This window comes from Anomaloglossus baeobatrachus, chromosome 2, assembly GCF_048569485.1.
Source record: "Anomaloglossus baeobatrachus isolate aAnoBae1 chromosome 2, aAnoBae1.hap1, whole genome shotgun sequence".
In the NCBI taxonomy this organism is placed as follows: domain Eukaryota; kingdom Metazoa; phylum Chordata; class Amphibia; order Anura; family Aromobatidae; genus Anomaloglossus; species Anomaloglossus baeobatrachus.
This window is the reverse complement of record NC_134354.1, coordinates 801,735,291-801,760,499: the sequence shown is the minus strand read 5'-3', so window position 1 is coordinate 801,760,499 and position 25,209 is coordinate 801,735,291. Positions and strand designations below refer to the sequence as shown.

At 50.1% G+C, this 25,209-nt stretch overlaps 1 protein-coding gene across 1 annotated transcript in view; it reads left to right on the top strand.

The window, feature by feature from the left end:
* LOC142292394 (aldehyde dehydrogenase family 3 member B1-like) overlaps positions 1-25,209 on the top strand; it is a 310,248-nt gene that overhangs the window by 161,865 nt on the left and 123,174 nt on the right. Inside the window, exon 3 of the mRNA XM_075337741.1 lies at positions 20,153-20,263. Within this exon, the coding sequence (XP_075193856.1) occupies positions 20,153-20,263 (111 nt within the window). The remainder of the gene's footprint in view (positions 1-20,152; positions 20,264-25,209) is intronic.

Here is a 25,209-nt window from a genome sequence, read left to right as displayed (position 1 = left end):
ATGTCTGGAACACCAATGGTGTGAACAGGGTGCAAGACTCAAAAATATACAACTAAACAATAGGATAAAGAGTTGCACACCAGTCACAATGCATAGGGGAATAATGAAAAGCATAACTGCTATATGAATACTAGACTGAAAAATACAATGGACTATCTGAAATAAGTGAAAAACATGAAAATGGTATCTGCATAACTGCTATGAAAAATAGAAATGAGAGATATTTAGCCATTGTATTGATCAATGCAAAGGAGCCCCAAAACCAAACGCCAAGGTAATCTCTATTTTTGGGGTCCCTAACCTATGTGTAACCTCACCTGCAGTTAAAAAACTTGCTCTGTATGGGAAGCAAGGGACCAAGCTATTTCACCCATAGCCATGTCTCTTATTTCACACATATATAGCTTAGAGATTACCTTGGCGTTTGGTTTTGGGGCTCCTTTGCATTGATCAATACAATGGCTAAATATCTCTCATTTCTATTTTTCATAGCAGTTATGCAGATACCATTTTCATGTTTTTCACTTATTTCAGATAGTCCATTGTATTTTTCAGTCTAGTATTCATATAGCAGTTATGCTTTTCATTATTCCCCTATGCATTGTGACTGGTGTGCAACTCTTTATCCTATTGTTTAGTTGTATATTTTTGAGTCTTGCACCCTGTTCACACCATTGGTGTTCCAGACATACATTCTTTAGTTAGTATGTACTTTTTGTCTGAGAACCCTGCCCCACCCATAGCCATGTCTCTTATTTCACACATATATAGCTTGGTCCCTTGCTTCCCATACAGAGCAAGTTTTTTAACTGCAGGTGAGGTTACACATAGGTTAGGGACCCCAAAAATAGAGATTACCTTGGCGTTTGGTTTTGGGGCTCCTTTGCATTGATCAATACAATGGCTAAATATCTCTCATTTCTATTTTTCATAGCAGTTATGCAGATACCATTTTCATGTTTTTCACTTATTTCAGATAGTCCATTGTATTTTTCAGTCTAGTATTCATATAGCAGTTATGCTTTTCATTATTCCCCTATGCATTGTGCCCAGGCCTGTGACAGTCTAACAGGTGTCTGGGTCGGAGTCCAGCCACCTTATGGCTAGGAGGCATATGGTGGCCTCAGCCTGCAGGAGGCGGGAAGACAGCTCGGTGGAACCGTAAGGGACCGGGACAGGGTAGTGGCCCACCGGTACCGAACCGGGGAACCGACTGGAAACCGGAGCACAAAGGGGGGTACTAGGACCCTGAAACGAGGTCCAGAAACTACTGGACTGAGTTAATTAACTGATTGAGGTCTGGACTTTAGGTCCTTTCCCACCCAAGTCCCGATTTAAAGACAACAGCCCACCGAGGGGGATAAAAAAAAGCCACCGCTCAGGCATAGAGATCCCACGGGCCAGCGTCTGCAACAGCAATGGGCTCTCCCGACATCCACAAGGCCGGGGAGCGGACTCCCATCGCTGAAGCGCGGGCAGTCCACAGCTACACAACAAGGTGCAGGAAAAAGGCGGAGACCACCAAACCGGGTGGGGGACCAGACGCAGCCGGCTGCGGGCACCGACCACCATCATCTTGGTTTACCAGACAACTCATGTGTGTCAATCATCGTGAGTACAACTGTGCCCTCGGGCCGCACATCGCCCTGCACCACACCAGTACGTCCTTTCCAATCGGGTCCCGGGGTCATCACCCCTACCCACAGAGGGGTTAACACCTTGCTGCGCAACATCCTCCCCGGGTGCCTAGTAAACAGCAGCGGTGGTGTCCACTTTCACCACAACCCGTGAGTGGCGTCACGAACTTAACCAAAACCCCGGCCGTAAACCTACGTCCCCTCCAAAGTGCCAGTCCCCTTTCAGAGCCAAGTAACCCCGGGTCTGGAGGCGCTCGAGCCACCCACAAACGAGCCCGGATCCGAGCGGCTCGGCTGCAGCCGAGCGCGGGGCGTTACACTGATAACTTGTGACATCATCAGCCTCTATCAGTCTTTTCCACATCATGTAGCTAATGAATGTATACAACAATTTCTTAAGAGACACAGCTCTTATGCGCTTAATATTCAAGAATGTATTGTTTCTGTTGTGAACTTTTTACTCCCCCACAACTATTTTCTCCTTTGATAAAGAATTCTTCTTACAAAGATTTGGTGTTAGTGTCGCGGGCGGAGGGGTTGGGAACGCCGCTCGCTTGGGTTCGCTGATGCTCGGGTCCGGTGCTTCTGCTCCTCGGTGGCTCGAGCACGGGGCCGGACCCAGGGACTCGAGCAGCACCTCCTCGCCCACGAGTGAAGAGGGGAGGTTTTGTTTGGGGAATGTCGGTTGCGACGCCACCCACTGGTTGTGGTGATAGTGGACACCACCGCTGCTGATGACGGGGGATCCCGGGAGCAATGGCGGGGAGCAGCTGAGGTGTTGGCCCCCTCCGTGGGCAGGGGCTGTTGGTCCCGGGGCCCCGGTTCGGGTGCGGGGAGGAGGTATCAGTGCAGGTGCCGGGGCACCTTGGGAGCGGGTGCAGCGTGGTGCCGGCTGGCACTGTGGTACTCACTCAGGCACAGAAGGACAGAGTCTCTGGTAAACCAAACGGCTGGATGGACGGGGCCCACAGCCGGCTGCTGTGTTTCACTCTCACCAGACGGTTTGATGGTGGCTGTCGGTTCCCTGCACCTTTGTGTATGTGTATGACTCCTATGGATTCCCACGGGTAGTCCGCTCCCCGGCGTGTACGTGTTGGGAGAGCCAGTTTGCCCGCAGGCGCTGGCCCTTGGATCTCTGGCCCTTGGCGGTGGCGCTTATCCGGACGGTTTGGGCGGTTGCCTTCTGACGGGACTTGGGTGGGAAAGGACCCTTGAGGTCCAGACCGCAATCAGAGAATTTGACCTTTTCGGCGGCTCCTAGCCTGGTCGGGGTCTGAGTACCCTGCCTTGATGCTTGGCTTCAATCTGCTCCCCGATTCGGTACCGCCGGGCCACCGCCCGACCCCGGTCCTACGGTTCCGCTGACCTCTGGCAACTCCTGCAGACGGCCACCACCGTCTGCCGACCTTGCTGTACGTGCCTGGGCTCCGACCCAGACACCAGCAGTTGTCTCCTCACTTCCATCTCTCACTTCAACTCCCTAAAACTTCAACTAACTGTCTTTTCCCGCCTCCAGGCCTGTGAACTCCCCGGTGGGCGGGGTCAACCGCCTGGCTCCTCCCCACCTGGTGTGGACATCAAGCCTGGAGGGAGGCAACAAGAATTTTTGTTTGACTGTTGTGACCTAACCGGGGGAGGGGGTCTGTGTGGTGTCAGTGTTTTGTGACCCCTGGTGGTCCAGGGCGTCACATTAGTATGGGGGAGGGAATTTTCTCCCTCTTTAGGAAATATTGTAGTGGCCATATTTGAGGAGATTTATGTCTTTAATAATCAAAACAATATTTTTTCGGATCATATTGTTATTTTATACAAGGTACATCGATGATTTACTTTTGATTTGGAAAGGTAGTTCTGAACAAGTGAGAAAATTCATTGATTATCTTAATATAAATCTTTTCAATCTTAAATTTACCTTTTCCACTCCTTGTAATAAAATTAATTATCTGGATGATACTTTGACAAGTAACTCAAAAAATATAGAGGTTTACTCCTATAAAAAAGAGACAGATTGCAATTCTATTCCGCAAGCCACATGGTGCCATCCTCCACACACTGTGAAGGCTATCGGGGAATTGATTAGAGACAACAGAAATTGTTCCAGATCAGATGTATTAACTCTTGAGTCCAAAAAAACTTTAGTCCGGTTGAAACACAGAGGCTATCCGGAATGGTGTCTCCATAGAGCACAAACAATCGTCAACGATATTGAGAGGGCAGATTTATTTAAATGCAAAAATACTAGCAATAATCTGGTTTGAGATAAAGTCACTTTTAGTACAGCCTTTTCTTCACAGTACAATGAAATAATCAAAATCATTAAAAAATATTTGCCCCTGTTACATCAAGATAAAAATCTTAATATGATTCTTAATAAATATCAAATCACGTTTGTAGCTAAACGAGCAATGAGTCTTGCCAATATACTCTCACCGAGTGTTATAACTAGTCAAACAGCCAAGGGAACCGGGCTATCTTGCACGGGTTTCTATGGTTGTGGCCATAACCATTGTGTTTCATGCAGTCATGTCAATAGTAAAACGTTTGTTTGTACACACACAGGCATGACGTATGATATAAAAAGCTACATCACTTGCAACACACCTCATGTAATTTATCTTGTTGAGTGCACTATTTGTAAAGTTCAATACGTCGGATGTACAGGGGTTCCTCTGAAAAAGCGTATCAGGCGACATATGTCACACACACTCAAACCTTCTGCTGTTAACATTTCTGCGGTCTCCAAACATTTTGTAGTAGCACACAATAGATGTCTCAGCTCTTATTTTCACAGGCATAGAAACAGTTTTTAGGCCAGCTACAGGAGGTGACCACAGAAGGAAACTCTTAAATAGAGAATCCTTTTGTATTTTTAAACTCGACACCCGGATTCCGCACGGCCTAAACACTCGTCAGGATCTCCTCATCCACTACACCTAATATTCCAAATTTTCCTTTGAGCTATACATGGCAACGCCTCCCTTATTTTTTTTTCGGATTCAATTTAATACTATTGTCCCTGTACGTCCGACGTATTGACTTGCATCCATATCTATCAATTTTCATTACGTATCAATTAATAAATTAACATATTGAAAGGGGAAGTTAGACATTTCTGTATGCACATTTTTTTTCAAAAGATTTTATGACAATCATTGTCTTCCCCTTTTTTGATTCTTCATGACCTCCACCAGTTCTAGTTTCTCCTATTTGATAAGGTTTTACATGGCTATTCTGCTCCCAATTATGGAAGCATTTTTTGATTTTTCATTAGTTTGTGTGTTTTTTATGTTTATATCTCGGTTTTTATTTCACCATTGATTCTTCATGTGCACTTTATTATAACACTTAGAAACAAGGTATACATCCATTCAAATTAATCAATTAGCACATGCTCTCCTATGGCGTTTAGTTGTATGTGTTTAAATAACCTTACTTTGGAGATATCATACATTCCACGAGGAAGACCGTAAGGTCGAAACGCGTAGGTTAGTACCTGTTCACCTTGTGTCCCTGTGTTCCCCCGCGTGTCTTACCATGTTACTGGACTTAATACATTTTTATAGTTTTATTTATACATCTCCTATACGCGATGCTGGCTCTCTTTCCTTGCTGAGGGCGATACTACACCACACTAAATAAGGTGAGCGAGGATGGTACAATAACGCCGAGGTCTTTTCATAACTATAGCTAAAGCTATTTAGTTTCTGTTTGTTAATGGTGCCATACAGTATACAGTGTCCACCCATATCCTGTATACACCACACCTATATACAGTGTGTCCACCCATATCCTGTATACACCGCACCTATATACAGTGTATACACCCGTATCCTGTATACACCGCACCTATATACAGTGTGTCCACCCATATCCTATCCACCGCACCTATATACAGTGTGTCCACCACTATCCTGTCCACCGCCATTAACTTGAGAACGGCGGCAGCTATAGGCATAGAAGTGGTGTCTAGGTATAGTAAAGTAGCCATGCGCTACGCAATGAAACCATCTATAGCGCCACCTGGTGGAAAACAACGGAGTTAGCATTTTTATCTCGAAAACGGAACGAGATAGAGAAAAAAAGTGAATTACAAGTTGTAGGACATCATCAATTCAATACGAATCGACACCTTGCATACAGAAATGCTATGATCTGAAATCCATGACCCCCCCCCAAACATTGAATGCTGATCACGCATATGGCGCTCATTAGTGGCCCCGACAGCTGCAATGCACATCTGGACTCTGCACAGCATACTGTATATGGCTGCACGTTGTGTAATATGGTAGGTGACACGTCTGCACACATCTGTGATACGTGGTGGTAGGTCCTGCAATGTTGGTGGAGGGGTCGCATACACCTGCTGTTTGATGTGACCTCACAGAAAAAAGTCCAATGGGGTCGGTCAGGTGAGCGTGAAGGCCACGCAGCCTCCATACCCAATGACTTGTAGGAAGGTCATTCTAATCATAGCATTTCTGTATGCAAGGTGTGGATTCGTATTGAATTGATGATGTCCTACAACTTTGCAATTCACTTTTTTCTCTATCTCGTTCCGCTTTCGAAATAAAAATGCTAACTCCGTTGTTTTCCACCAGGTGGCGCTATAGGTGGTTTCATTGCGTAGCGCATGGCTACTTTACTATACCTAGATACCACTTCTATGCCTATAGCTGCCGCCGTTCTCAAGTTAATGGCGGTGTATACAGGATTTGGGTGGACACACTGTATATAGGCGCGGTGTATACAGGATATGGGTGGACACACTGTATATAGGCGCGGTGTATACAGGATATGGGTGGACACACTGTATATAGGTGTGGTGTATACAGGATATGGGTGGACACACTGTATATAGGTGCGGTGTATACAGGATATGGGTGGACACACTGTATATAGATGCGGTGTATACAGGATATGGGTGGACACACTGTATATAGGTGCGGTGTATACAGGATATGGGTGGACACACTGTATATAGGTGCAGTGTATACAGGATATGGGTGGACACACTGTATATAGGTGCGGTGTATACAGGATATGGGTGGACACACTGTATAAATACCAACATACAGTGCCATAATATATACAGTGAGAGGATGATTGAAATATCCAGATAAATGTCCTACACAATATACAAGTAAAATATATCTTTGTACCGTGTTAGCCAGTAGAGATAAAAAAAATTGTTTAAAAGAACTGAAGTCCTCAGTGGTTGATACCTTTTAATGGCTAACTGAAAAGATGGTGATAATTGCAAGCTTTCAAGACTACTCAGGTCTCTTCATCAGGCCGGTATAACACAAAATCTGAAGAGTCACATATTTATACACAACAGGAGTTAGAATAGTGCAGTAAAAAACAACCAAGTTATATAAAACAGAACTCTCTCTATGGCGGGGGAAACTGTTGTGGCCATAAATACTGCTGCAGTTCAGTGTGAACGTTTTATTGTCCTCTGATAAGGGTCTGGTCCGGGCTGTGACACGCTCATGCTTATTGTCCTCTGATAAGGGTCTGGTCCGGGCTGTGACACGCTCGGATGGTCAGAGGAGCACATCTTTTAACTGATGTAAAAAGACATGAATCCATGAGACACATTCATTCCTGCTCTGAATGTGTCACCGGCCATCATAAGTTAGTACACCCAGACTCTTCTGTCTCTCTGGGACTTGAAATTCCCTTTCAATACCAGCAATTTCATGTCCATGATGCTGTGGTCTGAGTTACAGAAATGTTTGGCCACAGGTAGATCCATCCTTTTTTCTCTAATTGTGTGGCGGTGAGAATTCATCCTTGTCCTGAGCTGTTGTCCGGTCTCCCCTACATACAGACCCCCAGTTGGACATTTGGTACATATAATTAAGTACACCCCGTTAGTTGTGGTGCAGCTGAAGGTACCTGGGATCTTGTAGTCCTGATGTGATCTGGGAATCTTTATCTTGTCCGTTGTCAGTATAAATTGACAGGTCTTATATTTTTTCTGGTTGCAGGGAAATGTTCCTGTTGTTGGAGAGGATAGGGAGCTTCTGACAATGATGCTTCTTAGATTTGGGGGCTGCCTAAAACACAGAAGTGGGGGGTCTGGAAAAATAGATTTTAACCGGGCATCTTTTTGCAGTAATGGTTGTAGTTTCCGTGCAGCTCCTCTTAACACCTCCAGATTTGGATTGTAGGTGATTACAAGAGGCACCCGGTTGTTTTCTTCTTTAGTTTTATAAAGTAGGAGATGGTTTCTTGATATTCTGGTGGCTCTTGTAATCTGGTTTTCAATTGTTCTTGGGTGGTAGCCTTGATTCAGAAAGGTCTTTCTGAGGCCCTCAAGGTGATTGTCTATCTGTAGTGTTGGAACATATCCGATTGTACCTGATGGCCTGACTGTACACTATAGAGTTTTTATGTATTTTGGATGAAAACTGTCCCATTTCAGGTATGTTGGACGGTCAATTGGCTTCTTGTACAGGGATGTCTCTATTTCATTGTTCCGTAGTTTAATGATGGTGTCCAAGAAGTTGATTTCAGTGCAGGAGTAGTTGAGTGTTAGGTTGATGGTGGGATGAAACTGATTAAAGTGTTCATGGAAGGTCTTCAGCTGTTCCTCAGACTCTGTCCAGATGATTAAAATATCATCAATGTAACGGTAGTAGCCAGAGGCCGGATAGGACAAGAGGATAAAAAGTCACTCTCAAGCTTGGCCATGAAAAGATTTGCATATTGTGGTGCCATTTTGCTTCCCATTGCAGTCCCAGTCTCCTGTAGATATATGTTATTGTCAAATGCAAAGTAATTATGGGTGAGGATGAATTTTGTAAGCTTCACCACAGAATTGGCATCAGTTCCTGACTTTTCCAGGAACATTTTGCAGGCATTTAATCCATCCTGGTGTGGAATATTCGAGTACAAGGATTCCACATCCATGGTGGCAAGGATGGTTCCCTCTGGAAGAGGACCTATTGCTGATAGTTTTTTCAATAGGTCAGTAGAGTCCTGGATGTAGCTGGTTGTATCCCTTACCAAGGGTTTAAGGAAACCCTCTACCCATCCAGAGACTTGTTCAGTGAGGGTGCCCACACATGAAATGATGGGTCTTCCTGGATTTCCAGATTTGTGAATTTTGGGAAGCATGTAGAATGTGCCTATTCTTGGACTCACCAGTATCAGTTCTTATGGATATGTCAGGCAGACAAGAGGCCAACTTGTTAAGTTCCTTGTAATAGTCCTGTGTAGGGTCAGACTCCAATTTCTTATAGTAGCGTGTGTCCATCAGTTGTCTGTGTGCTTCCTTCATGTAGTCTGATTTGTTCATCATGACTATTGCACCCCCCTTGTCTGCAGGTTTAATATACACTATATATATATATATATATATATATATATATATTACACACAATATAATACACAATATATAAATACTGCCATAATACATACAGTATATAAATTAGCGTGATCAGATGGTTACAGTGAGTGGATGATGGGTGTGGTAGGTGATGATGGGTGCATGAGTGGGTGGTCGAGTGGTTGGAGTGAGTGGATGATGGGTGTGGTAGGTGATGAGTGCATGAGTGGGTGGTGAGATGGAGTGAGTGGATGATGGTTGTGGTAGGTGATGATGGGTGCATGAGCGTGTGGTCGAGTGGTTGGAGTGAGTGGATGATGGGTGTGGTAGGTGATGGTGGGTGCATGAGCGTGTGGTCGAGTGGTTGGAGTGAGTGGATGATGGGTGTGGTAGGTGATGGTGGGTGCATTAACGTGTGGTCGAGTGAGTGGATGATGGGTGTGGTAGGTGATGGTGGGTGCATGAGCGTGTGGTCGAGTGAGTGGATGATGGGTGTGGTAGGTGATGGTGGGTGCATGAGCGTGTGGTCGAGTGAGTGGATGATGGGTGTGGTAGGTGATGATGGGTGCATGAGTGTGTGGTCGAGGGGTTGCAGTGAGTGGATGATGGGTGTGGTAGGTGATGGTGGGTGCATGAGCGTGTGGTCGAGTGAGTGGATGATGGGTGTGGTAGGTGATGGTGGGTGCATGAGTGTGTGGTCGAGGGGTTGGAGTGAGTGGATGATGGGTGTGGTAGGTGATGGTGGGTGCATGAGCGTGTGGTCGAGTGAGTGGATGATGGGTGTGGTAGGTGATGGTGGGTGCATGAGCGTGTGGTCGAGTGGTTGGACTGAGTGGATGATGGGTGTGGTAGGTGATGGTGGGTGCATGAGTGTGTGGTCGAGGGGTTGGAGTGAGTGGATGATGGGTGTGGTAGGTGATGATGGGTGCATGAGCGTGTGGTCGAGTGGTTGGAGTGAGTGGATGATGGGTGTGATAGGTGATGATGAGTGCATGAGCATGTGGTCGAGTGGTTGGAGTGAGTGGATGATGGGTGTGGTAGGTGATGGTGCGTGCATGAGCGTGTGGTCGAGTGAGTGGATGATGGGTGTGGTAGGTGATGATGCGTGCATGAGCGTGTGGTCGAGTGGTTGGAGTGAGTGGATGATGGGTGTGGTAGGTGATGATGGGTGCATGAGCATGTGGTCGAGTGGTTGGAGTGAGTGGATGATGGGTGTGGTAGGTGATGGTGAGTGCATGAGCATGTGGTCGAGTGAGTGGATGATGGGTGTGGTAGGTGATGATGGGTGCATGAGCATGTGGTCGAGTGGTTGGAGTGAGTGGATGATGGGTGTGGTAGGTGATGGTGGGTGCATGAGCGTGTGGTCGAGTGAGTGGATGATGGGTGTGGTAGGTGATGGTGGGTGCATGAGTGTGTGGTCGAGGGGTTGGAGTGAGTGGATGATGGGTGTGGTAGGTGATGGTGGGTGCATGAGCGTGTGGTCGAGTGAGTGGATGATGGGTGTGGTAGGTGATGGTGGGTGCATGAGCGTGTGGTCGAGTGGTTGGACTGAGTGGATGATGGGTGTGGTAGGTGATGGTGGGTGCATGAGTGTGTGGTCGAGGGGTTGGAGTGAGTGGATGATGGGTGTGGTAGGTGATGATGAGTGCATGAGCATGTGGTCGAGTGGTTGGAGTGAGTAGATGATGGGTGTGGTAGGTGATGGTGAGTGCATGAGCGTGTGGTCGAGTGGTTGGAGTGAGTGGATGATGGGTGTGATAGGTGATGATGAGTGCATGAGCATGTGGTCGAGTGGTTGGAGTGAGTGGATGATGGGTGTGGTAGGTGATGGTGCGTGCATGAGCGTGTGGTCGAGTGAGTGGATGATGGGTGTGGTAGGTGATGATGCGTGCATGAGCGTGTGGTCGAGTGGTTGGAGTGAGGGGATGATGGGTGTGGTAGGTGATGGTGCGTGCATGAGCGTGTGGTCGAGTGAGTGGATGATGGGTGTGGTAGGTGATGATGCGTGCATGAGCGTGTGGTCGAGTGGTTGGAGTGAGTGGATGATGGGTGTGGTAGGTGATGGTGCGTGCATGAGCGTGTGGTCGAGTGAGTGGATGATGGGTGTGGTAGGTGATGATGCGTGCATGAGCGTGTGGTCGAGTGGTTGGAGTGAGGGGATGATGGGTGTGGTAGGTGATGGTGAGTGCATGAGCATGTGGTCGAGTGGTTGGAGTGAGTAGATGATGGGTGTGGTAGGTGATGGTGAGTGCATGAGCATGTGGTCAAGTGGTTGGAGTGAGTGGATGATGGGTGTGGTAGGTGATGATGAGTGCATGAGCATGTGGTCGAGTGGAGTGAGTGGATGATGGGTGTGGTAGCTGATGGTGCGTGCATGAGCGTGTGGTCGAGTGAGTGGATGATGGGTGTGGTAGCTGATGGTGCGTGCATGAGCGTGTGGTCGAGTGAGTGGATGATGGGTGTGGTAGGTGATGGTGAGTGCATGAGCATGTGGTCGAGTGGTTGGAGTGAGTGGATGATGGGTGTGGTAGGTGATGGTGAGTGCATGAGCATGTGGTCGAGTGGTTGGAGTGAGTGGATGATGGGTGTGGTAGGTGATGGTGCGTGCATGAGCGTGTGGTCGAGTGAGTGGATGATGGGTGTGGTAGGTGATGGTGAGTGCATGAGCATGTGGTCGAGTGGTTGGAGTGAGTGGATGATGGGTGTGGTAGGTGATGGTGAGTGCATGAGCATGTGGTCGAGGGGTTGGAGTGAGTGGATGATGGGTGTGATAGGTGATGATGAGTGCATGAGCATGTGGTCGAGGGGTTGGAGTGAGTGGATGATGGGTGTGGTAGGTGATGGTGGGTGCATGAGCGTGTGGTCGAGTGAGTGGATGATGGGTGTGGTAGGTGATGGTGGGTGCATGAGCGTGTGGTCGAGTGGTTGGACTGAGTGGATGATGGGTGTGATAGGTGATGGTGGGTGCATGAGCGTGTGGTCGAGTGGTTGGAGTGAGTGGATGATGGGTGTGATAGGTGATGATGAGTGCATGAGCATGTGGTCGAGTGGTTGGAGTGAGTGGATGATGGGTGTGGTAGGTGATGGTGCGTGCATGAGCGTGTGGTCGAGTGAGTGGATGATGGGTGTGGTAGGTGATGGTGGGTGCATGAGCATGTGGTCGAGTGGTTGGAGTGAGTGGATGATGGGTGTGGTAGGTGATGATGCGTGCATGAGCATGTGGTCGGGTGGTTACAGTGAGTGGATGATGGGTGTGGTAGGTGATGATGAGTGCATGAGCATGTGGTCGAGTGGTTGGAGTGAGTGGATGATGGGTGTGGTAGGTGATGGTGAGTGCATGAGCATGTGGTCGAGTGGTTGGAGTGAGTAGATGATGGGTGTGGTAGGTGATGATGGGTGCATGAGCGTGTGGTCGAGTGAGTGGATGATGGGTGTGGTAGGTGATGGTGGGTGCATGAGCATGTGGTCGAGTGGTTGGAGTGAGTGGATGATGGGTGTGGTAGGTGATGATGGGTGCATGAGCATGTGGTCGAGTGGTTGGAGTGAGTGGATGATGGGTGTGGCAGGTGATGATGCGTGCATGAGTGTGTGGTCGGGTGGTTACAGTGAGTGGATGATGGGTGTGGTAGGTGATGATGAGTGCATGAGCGTGTGGTTGAGTGGTTGGAGTGAGTGGATGATGGGTGTGGTAGGTGATGATGGGTGCATGAGCATGTGGTCGAGTGGTTGGAGTGAGTGGATGATGGGTGTGGTAGGTGATGATGCGTGCATGAGCATGTGGTCGAGTGGTTGGAGTGAGTGGATGATGGGTGTGGTAGGTGATGATGCGTGCATGAGTGTGTGGTCGGGTGGTTGGAGTGAGTGGATGATGGGTGTGGTAGGTGATGATGGGTGCATGAGCGTGTGGTTGAGTGGTTGGAGTGAGTGGATGATGGGTGTGGTAGGTGATGATGGGTGCATGAGCGTGTGGTTGAGTGGTTGGAGTGAGTGGATGATGGGTGTGGTAGGTGATGGTGGGTGCATGAGTGTGTGGTCGAGGGGTTGGAGTGAGTGGATGATGGGTGTGGTAGGTGATGATGGGTGCATGAGCGTGTGGTTGAGTGGTTGGAGTGAGTGGATGATGGGTGTGGTAGGTGATGATGGGTGCATGAGCGTGTGGTTGAGTGGTTGGAGTGAGTGGATGATGGGTGTGGTAGGTGATGATGGGTGCATGAGTGTGTGGTCGAGGGGTTGGAGTGAGTGGATGATGGGTGTGGTAGGTGATGATGCGTGCATGAGTGTGTGGTTGAGTGGTTGGAGTGAGTGGATGATGGGTGTGGTAGGTGATGATGGGTGCATGAGCGTGTGGTTGAGTGGTTGGAGTGAGTGGATGATGGGTGTGGTAGGTGATGATGCGTGCATGAGCGTGTGTTCGAGTGGTTGGAGTGGATGATGGGTGTGGTAGGTGATGATGGGTGCATGAGCGTGTGGTCGAGTGGTTGGAGTGGATGATGGGTGTGGTAGATGATGATGGGTGCATGAGTGTGTGGTCGAGTGGTTGGAGTGAGTGGATGATGGGTGTGGTAGGTGATGATGGGTGCATGAGCGTGTGGTTGAGTGGTTGGAGTGAGTGGATGATGGGTGTGGTAGGTGATGATGCGTGCATGAGCGTGTGTTCGAGTGGTTGGAGTGGATGATGGGTGTGGTAGGTGATGATGCGTGCATGAGCGTGTGGTCGAGTGGTTGGAGTGGATGATGGGTGTGGTAGGTGATGATGCGTGCATGAGCGTGTGGTCGAGTGGTTGGAGTGGATGATGGGTGTGGTAGGTGATGATGGGTGCATGAGCGTGTGGTTGGAGTGAGTGGATGATGGGTGTGGTAGGTGATGATGGGTGCATGAGCGTGTGGTTGAGTGGTTGGAGTGAGTGGATGATGGGTGTGGTAGATGATGGTGGGTGCATGAGTGTGTGGTCGAGTGGTTGGAGTGAGTGGATGATGGGTGTGGTAGGTGATGATGCGTGCATGAGCGTGTGTTCGAGTGGTTGGAGTGGATGATGGGTGTGGTAGGTGATGATGCGTGCATGAGCGTGTGTTCGAGTGGTTGGAGTGGATGATGGGTGTGGTAGGTGATGATGGGTGCATGAGCGTGTGGTCGAGTGGTTGGAGTGGATGATGGGTGTGGTAGATGATGATGGGTGCATGAGTGTGTGGTCGAGTGGTTGGAGTGGATGATGGGTGTGGTAGGTGATGATGCGTGCATGAGTGTGTGGTTGAGTGGTTGGAGTGAGTGGATGATGGGTGTGGTAGGTGATGATGGGTGCATGAGCGTGTGGTTGAGTGGTTGGAGTGAGTGGATGATGGGTGTGGTAGGTGATGATGGGTGCATGAGCGTGTGGTTGAGTGGTTGGAGTGAGTGGATGATGGGTGTGGTAGGTGATGGTGGGTGCATGAGTGTGTGGTCGAGGGGTTGGAGTGAGTGGATGATGGGTGTGGTAGGTGATGATGGGTGCATGAGCGTGTGGTTGAGTGGTTGGAGTGAGTGGATGATGGGTGTGGTAGGTGATGATGCGTGCATGAGCGTGTGTTCGAGTGGTTGGAGTGGATGATGGGTGTGGTAGGTGATGATGGGTGCATGAGCGTGTGGTCGAGTGGTTGGAGTGGATGATGGGTGTGGTAGATGATGATGGGTGCATGAGTGTGTGGTCGAGTGGTTGGAGTGAGTGGATGATGGGTGTGGTAGGTGATGATGGGTGCATGAGCGTGTGGTTGAGTGGTTGGAGTGAGTGGATGATGGGTGTGGTAGGTGATGATGCGTGCATGAGCGTGTGGTCGAGTGGTTGGAGTGGATGATGGGTGTGGTAGGTGATGATGCGTGCATGAGCGTGTGGTCGAGTGGTTGGAGTGGATGATGGGTGTGGTAGGTGATGATGGGTGCATGAGCGTGTGGTCGAGTGGTTGGAGTGAGTGGATGATGGGTGTGGTAGGTGATGATGGGTGCATGAGCGTGTGGTTGAGTGGTTGGAGTGAGTGGATGATGGGTGTGGTAGGTGATGATGGGTGCATGAGCGTGTGGTTGAGTGGTTGGAGTGAGTGGATGATGGGTGTGGTAGGTGATGATGGGTGCATGAGCGTGTGGTCGAGTGGTTGGAGTGGATGATGGGTGTGGTAGATGATGGTGGGTGCATGAGTGTGTGGTCGAGTGGTTGGAGTGGATGATGGGTGTGGTAGGTGATGATGGGTGCATGAGTGTGTGGTCGAGTGGTTGGAGTGGATGATGGGTGTGGTAGGTGATGATGGGTGCATGAGCGTGTGGTCGAGTGGTTGGCGTGAGTGGATGATGGGTGTGGTAGGTGATGATGGGTGCATGAGTGTGTGGTCGAGTGGTTCGCGTGAGTGGATGATGGGTGTGGTAGGTGATGATGGGTGCATGAGCGTGTGGTCGAGTGGTTGGCGTGAGTGGATGATGGGTGTGGTAGGTGATGATGGGTGCATGAGTGTGTGGTCGAGTGGTTCGCGTGAGTGGATGATGGGTGTGGTAGGTGATGATGGGTGCATGAGCGTGTGGTCGAGTGGTTGGCGTGAGTGGATGATGGGTGTGGTAGGTGATGATGGGTGCATGAGTGTGTGGTCGAGTGGTTCGCGTGAGTGTGCAATAATTATAATGGATAACTCAGGAATATATTTGCGTGGAGCAAAGACACAACTGACCCCGGTTTATAGGTGATGAGTCTGTAACACACGATGATAACAAGATAAGTGCAGAGGAAAAACAACAAGTCCATAACCACAGAGCGGAGACGTCAAATGAAGCCTTTGAGAAAAGTTCCTTGAAAAGCTCAGAGGATAATGTAATTTAGCACAGCCGCCTGTGAAGCTCCGTAAGGAAGTCTCTGAACATTATTATTATTATTTATAGAGCACCATTGATTCCCTGGAGCTGTACATGAGAAGGGGGTACATACAGAATACATATACACGTTACAGTAGACATCCAGCACCAGATGCAGAGCAGTTTGCTAAAGTCCAGCACCAGATGCAGAGCAGTTTGCTAAAGTGCAGAACAATCCCCGTGCTCTGCTACTGCATCAGTTTAAATGTGGAAGTGACAGAGCAGTTAATTAAGCAAACCAGCAAGCTACGGCAGGTCAGGCAAGAGCCGCAGCAGGGGCAAGGCATCAGCAGCTGGAGGCAGCGGGTGAGCAGAAGGTGGCGGAACCTCTGGTGAGCAGGAACAGGAGCGTCACACAGGACTTGCTGGAGTAGGTGGAGAAACTTGAAATGCCACTAGGAGTAGGAAACACGCAGAATACTCAAGCAGAGGACCAGAGGCTGAGCTGGGGTTTATAAAGGCAGGATGGCAAAAAACAGATGGATAGGAATGAAGGAGGGGATGCCATCTTGGATGAGGGCAAAAAAGCCCAAAAGGAAATCAGAATAACTGGAGTCCTGACAGATTGTATGGTGGGTGTGGTAGTGGATGAGGGGTGTGTAACGTGTCGCGGGGTGGTAGTCGTGGGCGAGGTATTTATCTGCTGCACCACGGCATGTTACATGAAAATGGAGGTCCTGGCTGGGTGTGTGGTGCTGCACTCCGCAGGTGATACCTCTTTGCAGGCTGCATGTTGCTGGTTGTTTTGCCTGCCCAGGACCAGATGGTGCACACACAGTTCACTGAGGGAGATCACAAGATCATAAAAAAAACGTCGTTTTACTGAACATAAACTTGTCAACACCAATGGACATAAGATGGCGGACACAAATCTTCTTACATTTTTTACACTGTGTGCAGAATTATTAGGCAAATGAGTATTTGATCACATGATGCTTTTTATACATGTCCTACTCCAAGCTGTATAGGCTTGTGAGACAACTACCAATTAAGTAAATCCGATGATGTGCCCTCTGTAATGAGGGGGGTGCGGTGTAATGACATCAGCACCCTATATAAGGTGTGCTTAATTATTAGGCAACTTCCTTTCCTTTGGCAAAATGGGTCAGAAGAGAGATTTGATGGGCTCTGAAAAGTCCATATTGTGAGATGTCTTGCAGAGGGATGCAGCAGTCTTGTTATTGCCAAACTTTTGAAGCGTGATCACCGAACAATCAAGCGTTTCATGGCAAATAGCCAACAGGGTCGCAAGAAGCGTGCTGGGCCAAAAAGGCGCAAAATAACTGCCCATGAATTGAGGAAAAGCAAGCGTGAAGCTGCCAAGATGCCATTTGCCACCAGTTTGGCCATATTTCAGAGCTGCAACGTTACTGGAGTATCAAAAAGCACAAGGTGTGCCATACTCAGGGATATGGCCAAGGTAAGGAAGGCTGAAAACCACCACCTCTGACCAAGAAACAGAAGATAAAAGCTCAAGAGTGGGCCAAGAAACATCTGAAGACTGATTTTTCAAAGGTTTTATGGACTGATGAAATGAGAGTGACTCTTGATGGGCAGATGGATGGGCCAGAGGCTGGATCAGTAAAGGGCAGAGAGCTCCACTCCGACTCAGACACCAGCAAGGTGGAGGTGGGGACTGGTATGGGCTGGGATCAGCAAAGATCAACTTGTGGGACCTTTTCGAGTTGAGGATGGAGTGAAGCTCAACTCCCAGACCTGCTGCCAGTTTCTGGAAGACAATTTCTTCAAGCAGTGGTACAGGAAGAAGTCGGTATCGTTCAAGAAAAACATAATTTTCATGCAGGACAATGCTCCATCACATGCATCCAACTACTCCACAGTGTGGCTGACCAGTAAAGGTTTAAGAGATAAAAAAAATAATGACATGGCCCCCTTTTTCCCCTGATCTGAACCCCATAGAGAACCTGTGGTTCCTCATAAAATGTGAGATCTACAGGGAGGGAAAACAGTCCACCTCTGGGAACAGTGTCTGGAGGCTGTGGTGGCTGCTGCACGCAATGTTGATGGTAAACAGATCAAGCAATGACAGAATCTATGGATGGTCGGCTGCGGAGTGTCATCAGAAAGAAAGGGGGCTATATTGGGCACTCATTTTTGGGGGGGGGGTTGTTTTTGCATGTCAGAAATGTTTATTTCTATATTTTGTGCAGTTATATTGGGTTACCTGGTGGAAATAAACAAGTGAGATGGGAATATATTTGGTTTTTATTAAGTTGCCTAATAATTCTGCACAGTAATAGTCACCTGCACAGACAGATATCCTCCTAAGATACCAAATCTAAACCCGTCCAACTGCCAAATATATTAAGCTTTGATATTTATGAGTCTTTTGGGTGATTGAGAACATAGTTGTTGATCAATAATAAAAAAAAATCCTCTAAAATACAACTTGCCTAATAATTCTGCACACGGTGTAGTGTCACAGAGGAGCATGAAGCACAATCTTCACCTCAATTGTTCCAACCTCCATAAGTCCTTTTCTTTATAACACTACCTGCCTTGTCAGAGTCCTTGGAAGACATTCTCCTCCTCAAGCAGTTCCACATCTTTTCCCTCTCAGAGGGATGTGGCCAATATGGCAGCACTGAGCTATACGCTACTGAAGACGCCTCAGGGACTCTCGCTGAATGCACTCGCTTCATTCCTTGTCCTGCTCTTTCTTGCTCCAGGAACCGTCTCTCTCGGTCACTCGTTCCGTCAGTCAGTGCACTGACTCGGCTCCACTACATCCCATGTCACGGTCACCTCCTTCTCGTTCTCAGTTGTTCCCTCTTTTCCTCAGTCACTCCAGTCTATGTAATGGTCGCCCTCCCTTCATGACACCCACGTCATGCGACTCTGCTGCTCCTCAGAGCTGAGCTCTGTTCCTGTCACAGGCCGGGTCCTAACTGACGTTACCACAGCAACCATCTCTCTCCCTCAGCACTAGCTCCTTCCCGATAGGCTGATCCCAACTGTTTGTTGCCGGGCAGATTTCACCTTTCACAAGCTCCTATAACACTTACTTATATACCTTATTAAGCATTGTACATTATATACTGCATAACATTACACCGTATACCAGTACACAGACATTACATCCTCAACACTGCTACACCGACACATAGGAAGTCTCAACTCTGCTACATCTTATACAGTACATGACGTTACACTATACATTCCTACATAACATCACTTTATATCTTATCACATATTCATATATATATATATATATATTATATATATATATATATTATGTATTTAAGAACACAATTGGTGCTTTCAGGGGCAGGAACTCGACCACCATCTTACAGGTGCATGAGTGTGTGGTCAGATGGTTGGAGTGTGTAGGTGACTGATGTGGTAGGTGATGATGGGTGCATGAGCGGGTTGTCGGATGGTTGGCATGAGTGGATGATGGGGGTGGTAGGTGATAAAGGGTGCATGAGCATGTGGTCGGATGGTTGGAGTGTGTAGGTGACTGATGTGGTAGGTGATGATGGGTGCATGAGCGGGTTGTCGGATGGTTGGCATGAGTGGATGATGGGGGTGGTAGGTGATAAAGGGTGCATGAGCATGTGGTCGGATGGTTGGAGTGTGTAGGTGACTGATGTGGTAGGTGATGATGGGTGCATGAGCGGGTTGTCGGATGGTTGGCATGAGTGGATAATGGGTGTGGTAGGTGATGGGGTGCATGAGCATGTGGTCGGATGGTTGGAGTGTGTCAATGATGGGTGTGGTAGGTGATGATGGGTGCTTGAGTGGGTGGTCGGATGATTGGCATGAGTGGATGATGGGGGTGGTAGGTGATAAAGGGTGCATGAGCGTGTGGTCAGATGGTTGGATTGAGTGGATGATGGGTGCATGAGGGTGTCGTTGGATGGTTGGAGTGAGCGGCCTATGGGTGTGGTAGTGGATAGTCCTTGATGTCCACATCTGTGCTTCTCACCTCGTATCTCTTGGTCTGCCGTCATCCTGTTGGTGCTGGGACCCAGTATTGGTAATAAAGATGTTTTCTGTGATGTGTTTGGATCCCATATAATGTTCGCAAATAGCTGACATAATGCCACCTATCGGTGATCAGCAATACCTTCGGTACGCTCTATCATTCATGATTTGTGACGTTTTTAGTGGTTTCCTTCTCGTTGTTTTCTGTTTCTTCTCCTCAATGACTTGTCTACTATGGAGCTGTATTTCCGAAATCTGATTATTGATATTGAAGTGGAGTTATGTCCATTATGTAGGATTGTGCAGTGTACATGCAGTGGAGCCCCTGGTATTAATCTGCTCACTGTCATTTCTCCTTTTCAGCCGCCATTTGAGGTGGAGATTTCTGAACTGAGTTTACTGAAAAGTGAGATTAACCTGGCACTAAACAACCTGAGCTCCTGGATGAAGGACGAGCACGTGTCCAAGAACATGGTGAGTCCACAGGATCATGGCAAGAGGGTGCCATTATTAGTATTATTTATTTATAGAGCAGCATTGATTCCATGGTGCTGTACATGAGAAGGGGTTACATACAGAATATATATACAAGTTACAGTAGACAGACTAGTCCAGGGGGAAGAGGGCCCTGCCCTTGCGGGCTTACATTCTATAGGATTTTGGGGAGGAGAGTGGGGTGTAGGTCGGGCAGCAGCTCCACACGGTGGTGGGGCGACAGCTCCGCACGGTGGTGGGGCGGCAGCTCCGCAAGGTGGTGGGGCGGCAGCTCCGCAAGGTGGTGGGGCGGCAGCTCCGCACGGTGGTGGGGCGGCAGCTCCGCACGGTGGTGGGGCGGCAGCTCCGCAAGGTGGTGGGGCGGCAGCTCCGCAAGGTGGTGGGGCGGCAGCTCCGCAAGGTGGTGGGGCGGCAGCTCCGCACGGTGGTGGGGAGGCAGCTCCGCACGGTGGTGGGGCGGCAGCTCCGCACGGTGGTGAAGCAGTGAGGTCATTGAAGATTATAGGCATTTCTGAACAGATGAGTTTTCAGGTTCCGTTTGAAGCTTGCAAGGGTAGCAGATAGTCTGACGTGTTGAGACAGTGAGTTCCAGAAGACTGGGGACTGCCATGACACTCAGTATATGTGCCACCTAATGTAGCCAGGGCACCTGCAGCTCTCACCTAGGAAATGTCCACACTGCGGGCAAAGGACATGGACAGAGAGGTCTTCACTGAGACAGAGAGGATGGAGGGTACAGGATGATGGTGCAAATAGAAAAAGGTGGGGTGAGAGAACTCTGGAAAGAGGAGGAAGCAAAGAGAGGGGTTTGGAGGGAGAAGGAGAATGGAGGACAGAGGATTCTAGAGGGCGGAAGAGGATGGAGGGGTCTGAAGTGAGGACAGGTACACAGGGGTCAGGATGGAGGAGGAGAACAAAAGAAGGGTTTGAAGGAAGATAGAAATGTCTGGAGGGAGGAGGAGATGGAGGACAGAGGGGTATAGAGAAAGGAGGAGGATGGAGGGGTCTTGACAGAGGATGGGTACACAGGGGTCTGGAGGGAGGAGGAGGACACAGGGGTCTGGAGGGAGGAGGAGGACACAGGGGTCTGGAGGGAGGAGGAGGACACAGGGGTCTGGAGGGAGTAGGAGGACACAGGGGTCTGGAGGGAGGAGGAGGACACAGGGGTCTGGAGGGAGGAGGAGGACACGGGTCTGGAGGGAGGAGGAGGATGGAGGGGTCTGGAGAAAGGAGGAGGATACAGGTGTGTAAAGGCAAACTGATTACATAGCAGTGTACAGAACCCATACAATGACCACACAATACTGAACGATTCCCAAGTCATGGGACATGACAAGTCCCGTCCTTGCAGTGTAAGGATGTGGAATGGTTGCTGTCGTGTTCCTTTCGCTGAAGACCGCAATCACATTGTTGTATTGTCATGTGAATTGTGTCCTGCATCTTTGTAAATAATGTGATGTGAGAATTGTGATGTCATGTAGTAATCTGATGTGTTATTAATGTTTTCATGTATATTGCATAGCAGTATTACATGTGGGTGCTGGATGGTAAGGTAAGAAGTAGTTAAGTGTTGGGACCAGCCCACATGGGAGGGGTTAATTCATAGCGTGACAGATGGTTTCTTTCTAGAAAGTTAATGGAGACCCAGTGTGTGACAGGAGCAGATATATCAAGGCCGCATGCAGTGAGGGGTCTGTGGCAAAGCACCAACCTCCGGCCAGCAATCCCTGCACCCCATTTGTCGCGGGCGGGGAGGGTGATGCTGCGCTCTCCAACTGCTCGGGTCCGGCGCCGGCTTTCTGGCTGCTCGGTGGTGGCTCGAGCAGCTGGCCGGATCCCGGGGACTCAAGCGGCGCTCCTCGCCCGTGAGTGAAAAGGGAATTGATTTTGGGGATTGGATATTGTCCGTGACGCCACCCACGGTTGTGGTGAGGTTGTGACACCACCGCTGCTCTGGACGGGGATCCTGGGAGCGATGACTGGGAGCAGCTAGATGTTGTTCTCCCCTCCGTGGGTAGTGGGGTTGGTTGTCCCGGGGCCCGGTGATGGGTAGGGATGGATGGCAGGTGGGTTACGGGGCCTGGTGAGGTGCAGGGTCGCGGGGGCAGCGCTGTGCCGCACGGCACGGTGGTACTCACTCAGCCAGTAATTCACACAGAGTCTCTGGTCAAACAAGCGGCTGGATGGACGGGTCCCACAGACGGCTGCGGTGTTTCTCCTCCCGGCAGGTTGATGGTGACTGCCTTTCCCTGCACTTGTGTAGTGTATATGGTTCCAATGGGTTCCCACCGGTAACCCGCTCCCCAGCTTTGATGGTTGCTGGAGGAGCCCCTTTTGCCCGCAGGCTCTGGCCCTGGGAACGGTGGCCTTGGCGGTGAGTGTGTTCCCCACTACGGTTGGATTGTTGCCTTCTGATGGGTCTTGGATGCTGGGAAACCCCGAAGGCTCCCTTCGCTGACGGATTTGACAAATTGCACGGCGACTCCTAGCCTTGTCGGGGTCCGTAAGCCCTGCCGGATGGTGCTAGCTTCTCTCTGCTCGCCGGTCCGGTACCGCCGGGCCACCGCCCGTCCACGGTCCTTACGGTGTGCTTCAATTAGCTTCTCCTGCAGACAGTCACCACCGTCTGCGAACCTTGCTGCTTGTGCCCGGGCCACACACCCGGACACGGTCAGATAGTTGCTCGACTACTACTTCCCTCTCCTCTCTCTTTCACCTCCAGAACTGATCTGTTTTGTTTTCCCGACTCCAGGACTGTGAACTCCTTGGCGGGCGGAGACCAACCGCCTGGCTCCGCCCCCTGGTGTGGACATCAGCCCCTGGAGGAAGGCAACAAGGATTTTGTGTTTGGCTTAGGTGTGCCTTACCGGGGTGTAGGGTGTGATGGTGTGCTTCTGTGACGACCTGGCTTGTCCAGGGCGCCACACATTCACCTGTCTTGGTGAGCAGACTTTTTACTCCCAAGTAAGGATCTGCGACTGGCGGTGCAACTTCATAGGAAAAGCATATGTCGCGGGCGGGGGGTGTGCTGCTCGCCTGCTCGCGCTTGCGGCTCTGATCCGGCGGCTGCTGCTCGGTGGCTCGAGCGGTGGGCCGGATCCGGGGACTCGAGTGGCGCTCTTCGCCCGTGAGTGAAAGGGGTGGTTTGGGTTTGGGGATGTAGTCCGTGACGCCACGCACGGTTTGTGGTGAGGTTGGAACACCACCGCTGCTCTGGACGGGGATCCCGGGAGCGATGGCAGGGAGCAGCTGAGATGGTTCTCTCCCCTCCGTGGGTAGGGGGATTTGGTGGTCCCGGGGCCCGGTGATGTGGATTGGAAGGTGGACGGTGGGAGCTGGGGAAGTGCAGGGTCGCGGGGTAGCGCAGTGCCAGGCGGCACGGTGGTACTCACTCAGCCAGTAATGCACATGGATTCTTTGGTGAAACAAACGGCTGGATGGACGGGTCCCACAGACGGCTGCGGCTATCACTCCCGGTAGGTTGGCGGGGACTGTCTCTCCCTGCACCTTGTTGTGTAGTTGGCCCCGATGGCTTCCCACCGGTAGCCCGCTCCCCAGCGGTGTATGTTGCCGGAGGAGCCCCTTTGTGCCCGCAGGCGCTGGCCCTGGGAACTCTAGCTGTGGCAGTAGCTGTATTTCCCGTTCACGGTTGAGCGGTTGCCTTCTGTCAGGTCTTGGTTGCTGGGGAACCCCGAAGGTCCCCGTCGCTGACGGATTTGACTGGTTTTCCGGCGACTCCAAGCCTGGTCGGGGTCCGTAGGCCCTACCGAATGGTGCTGGCTTCTCTTCGCTCCCCGATACGGTACCGGCGGGCCACCGCCCGACCCCAGTCCTCACGGTTGTACGTCAATCGGCCTCCACTGCAGACGGTCACCACCATCTGCCGACCTTGCTGTCAGTGCCCGGGCCACGTACTCGGACACGGTCAGTCAGTGGCTCCTTTACCACTCTCCTTCACTCCCTGCACTCCTCTGCCAACTGCAAAACTAACTGTTTTTCCCGCCTCCAGGACTGTGAACTCCTCGATGGGTGGGGCCAACCGCCTGGCTCCGCCCCACCTGGTGTGGACATCAGCCCCTGGAGGGAGGCAACAAGGATTTTCCTGTGTGACTGGTGTGCCTAACCGCTAAGGTGTGCCTAACCGCACAACATCGCCTAATATTACAGCTGCACCAAAGAGTAGAAGCTCCAGCCGTCACAGTGAGTTAATTGTTTGGCCAAATATATTAGGGTAATTTTCTAGTTGATAATTTTGTGCGGCCCCCGAAGGTTGGTAGAATTTTCCAAATGGCCCCCGGCAGAAAAAAGGTTCCCCACCCCTGGCTTAGAGAAACTCCTGTCAGTTTGCAGCTTTGAGTTCCCGACCGTAGCCCTGGGGGTACACGAGAAAACCTAGGTTTTGACTAGACCGTGGGTTTGAATGGGAGCGAGTCTCTCTTCTGCAGTGACCCTGGGAGGGGGTCAGGGAGAGAACGGTCCGGGAATGAGATGTCCCTTGACCCTAGGTTGACAAGACGGGATTTGGGGACCGTGCCGAACGTTGTCTCAAGAACTGATGCTATTGGGCAACTGAGCCAGCCCTCTCGATTGGTGGGGCACAGCAGCATGGATGCCCTGTCTCTGGGCCCCAGCTCATTGGCAGGTGTTCTCCCCTACGGGTTTGAACAGAAGGAGAGGGTATGTGAGGCATCAACCGGCTGCATTTAAAATGGCCGGTATGTTTTGCAGAAGCGTTGGTGCTCTGCAATGTGAAGTTGGCTGAGACCTATGGTTCCACGGATTGCATTACATGCAGAGTCATGGTTGTGTGCTGGGAAGGGTGTGTGAGGCTCATTAAACGCTCCTTACCACCTGTGGGTGTGGCTCCATGGGTTAATGCAATCCTGTGTTTCTGAGACAGTCAGTGTGTGTGCTGCAGAGTGTGA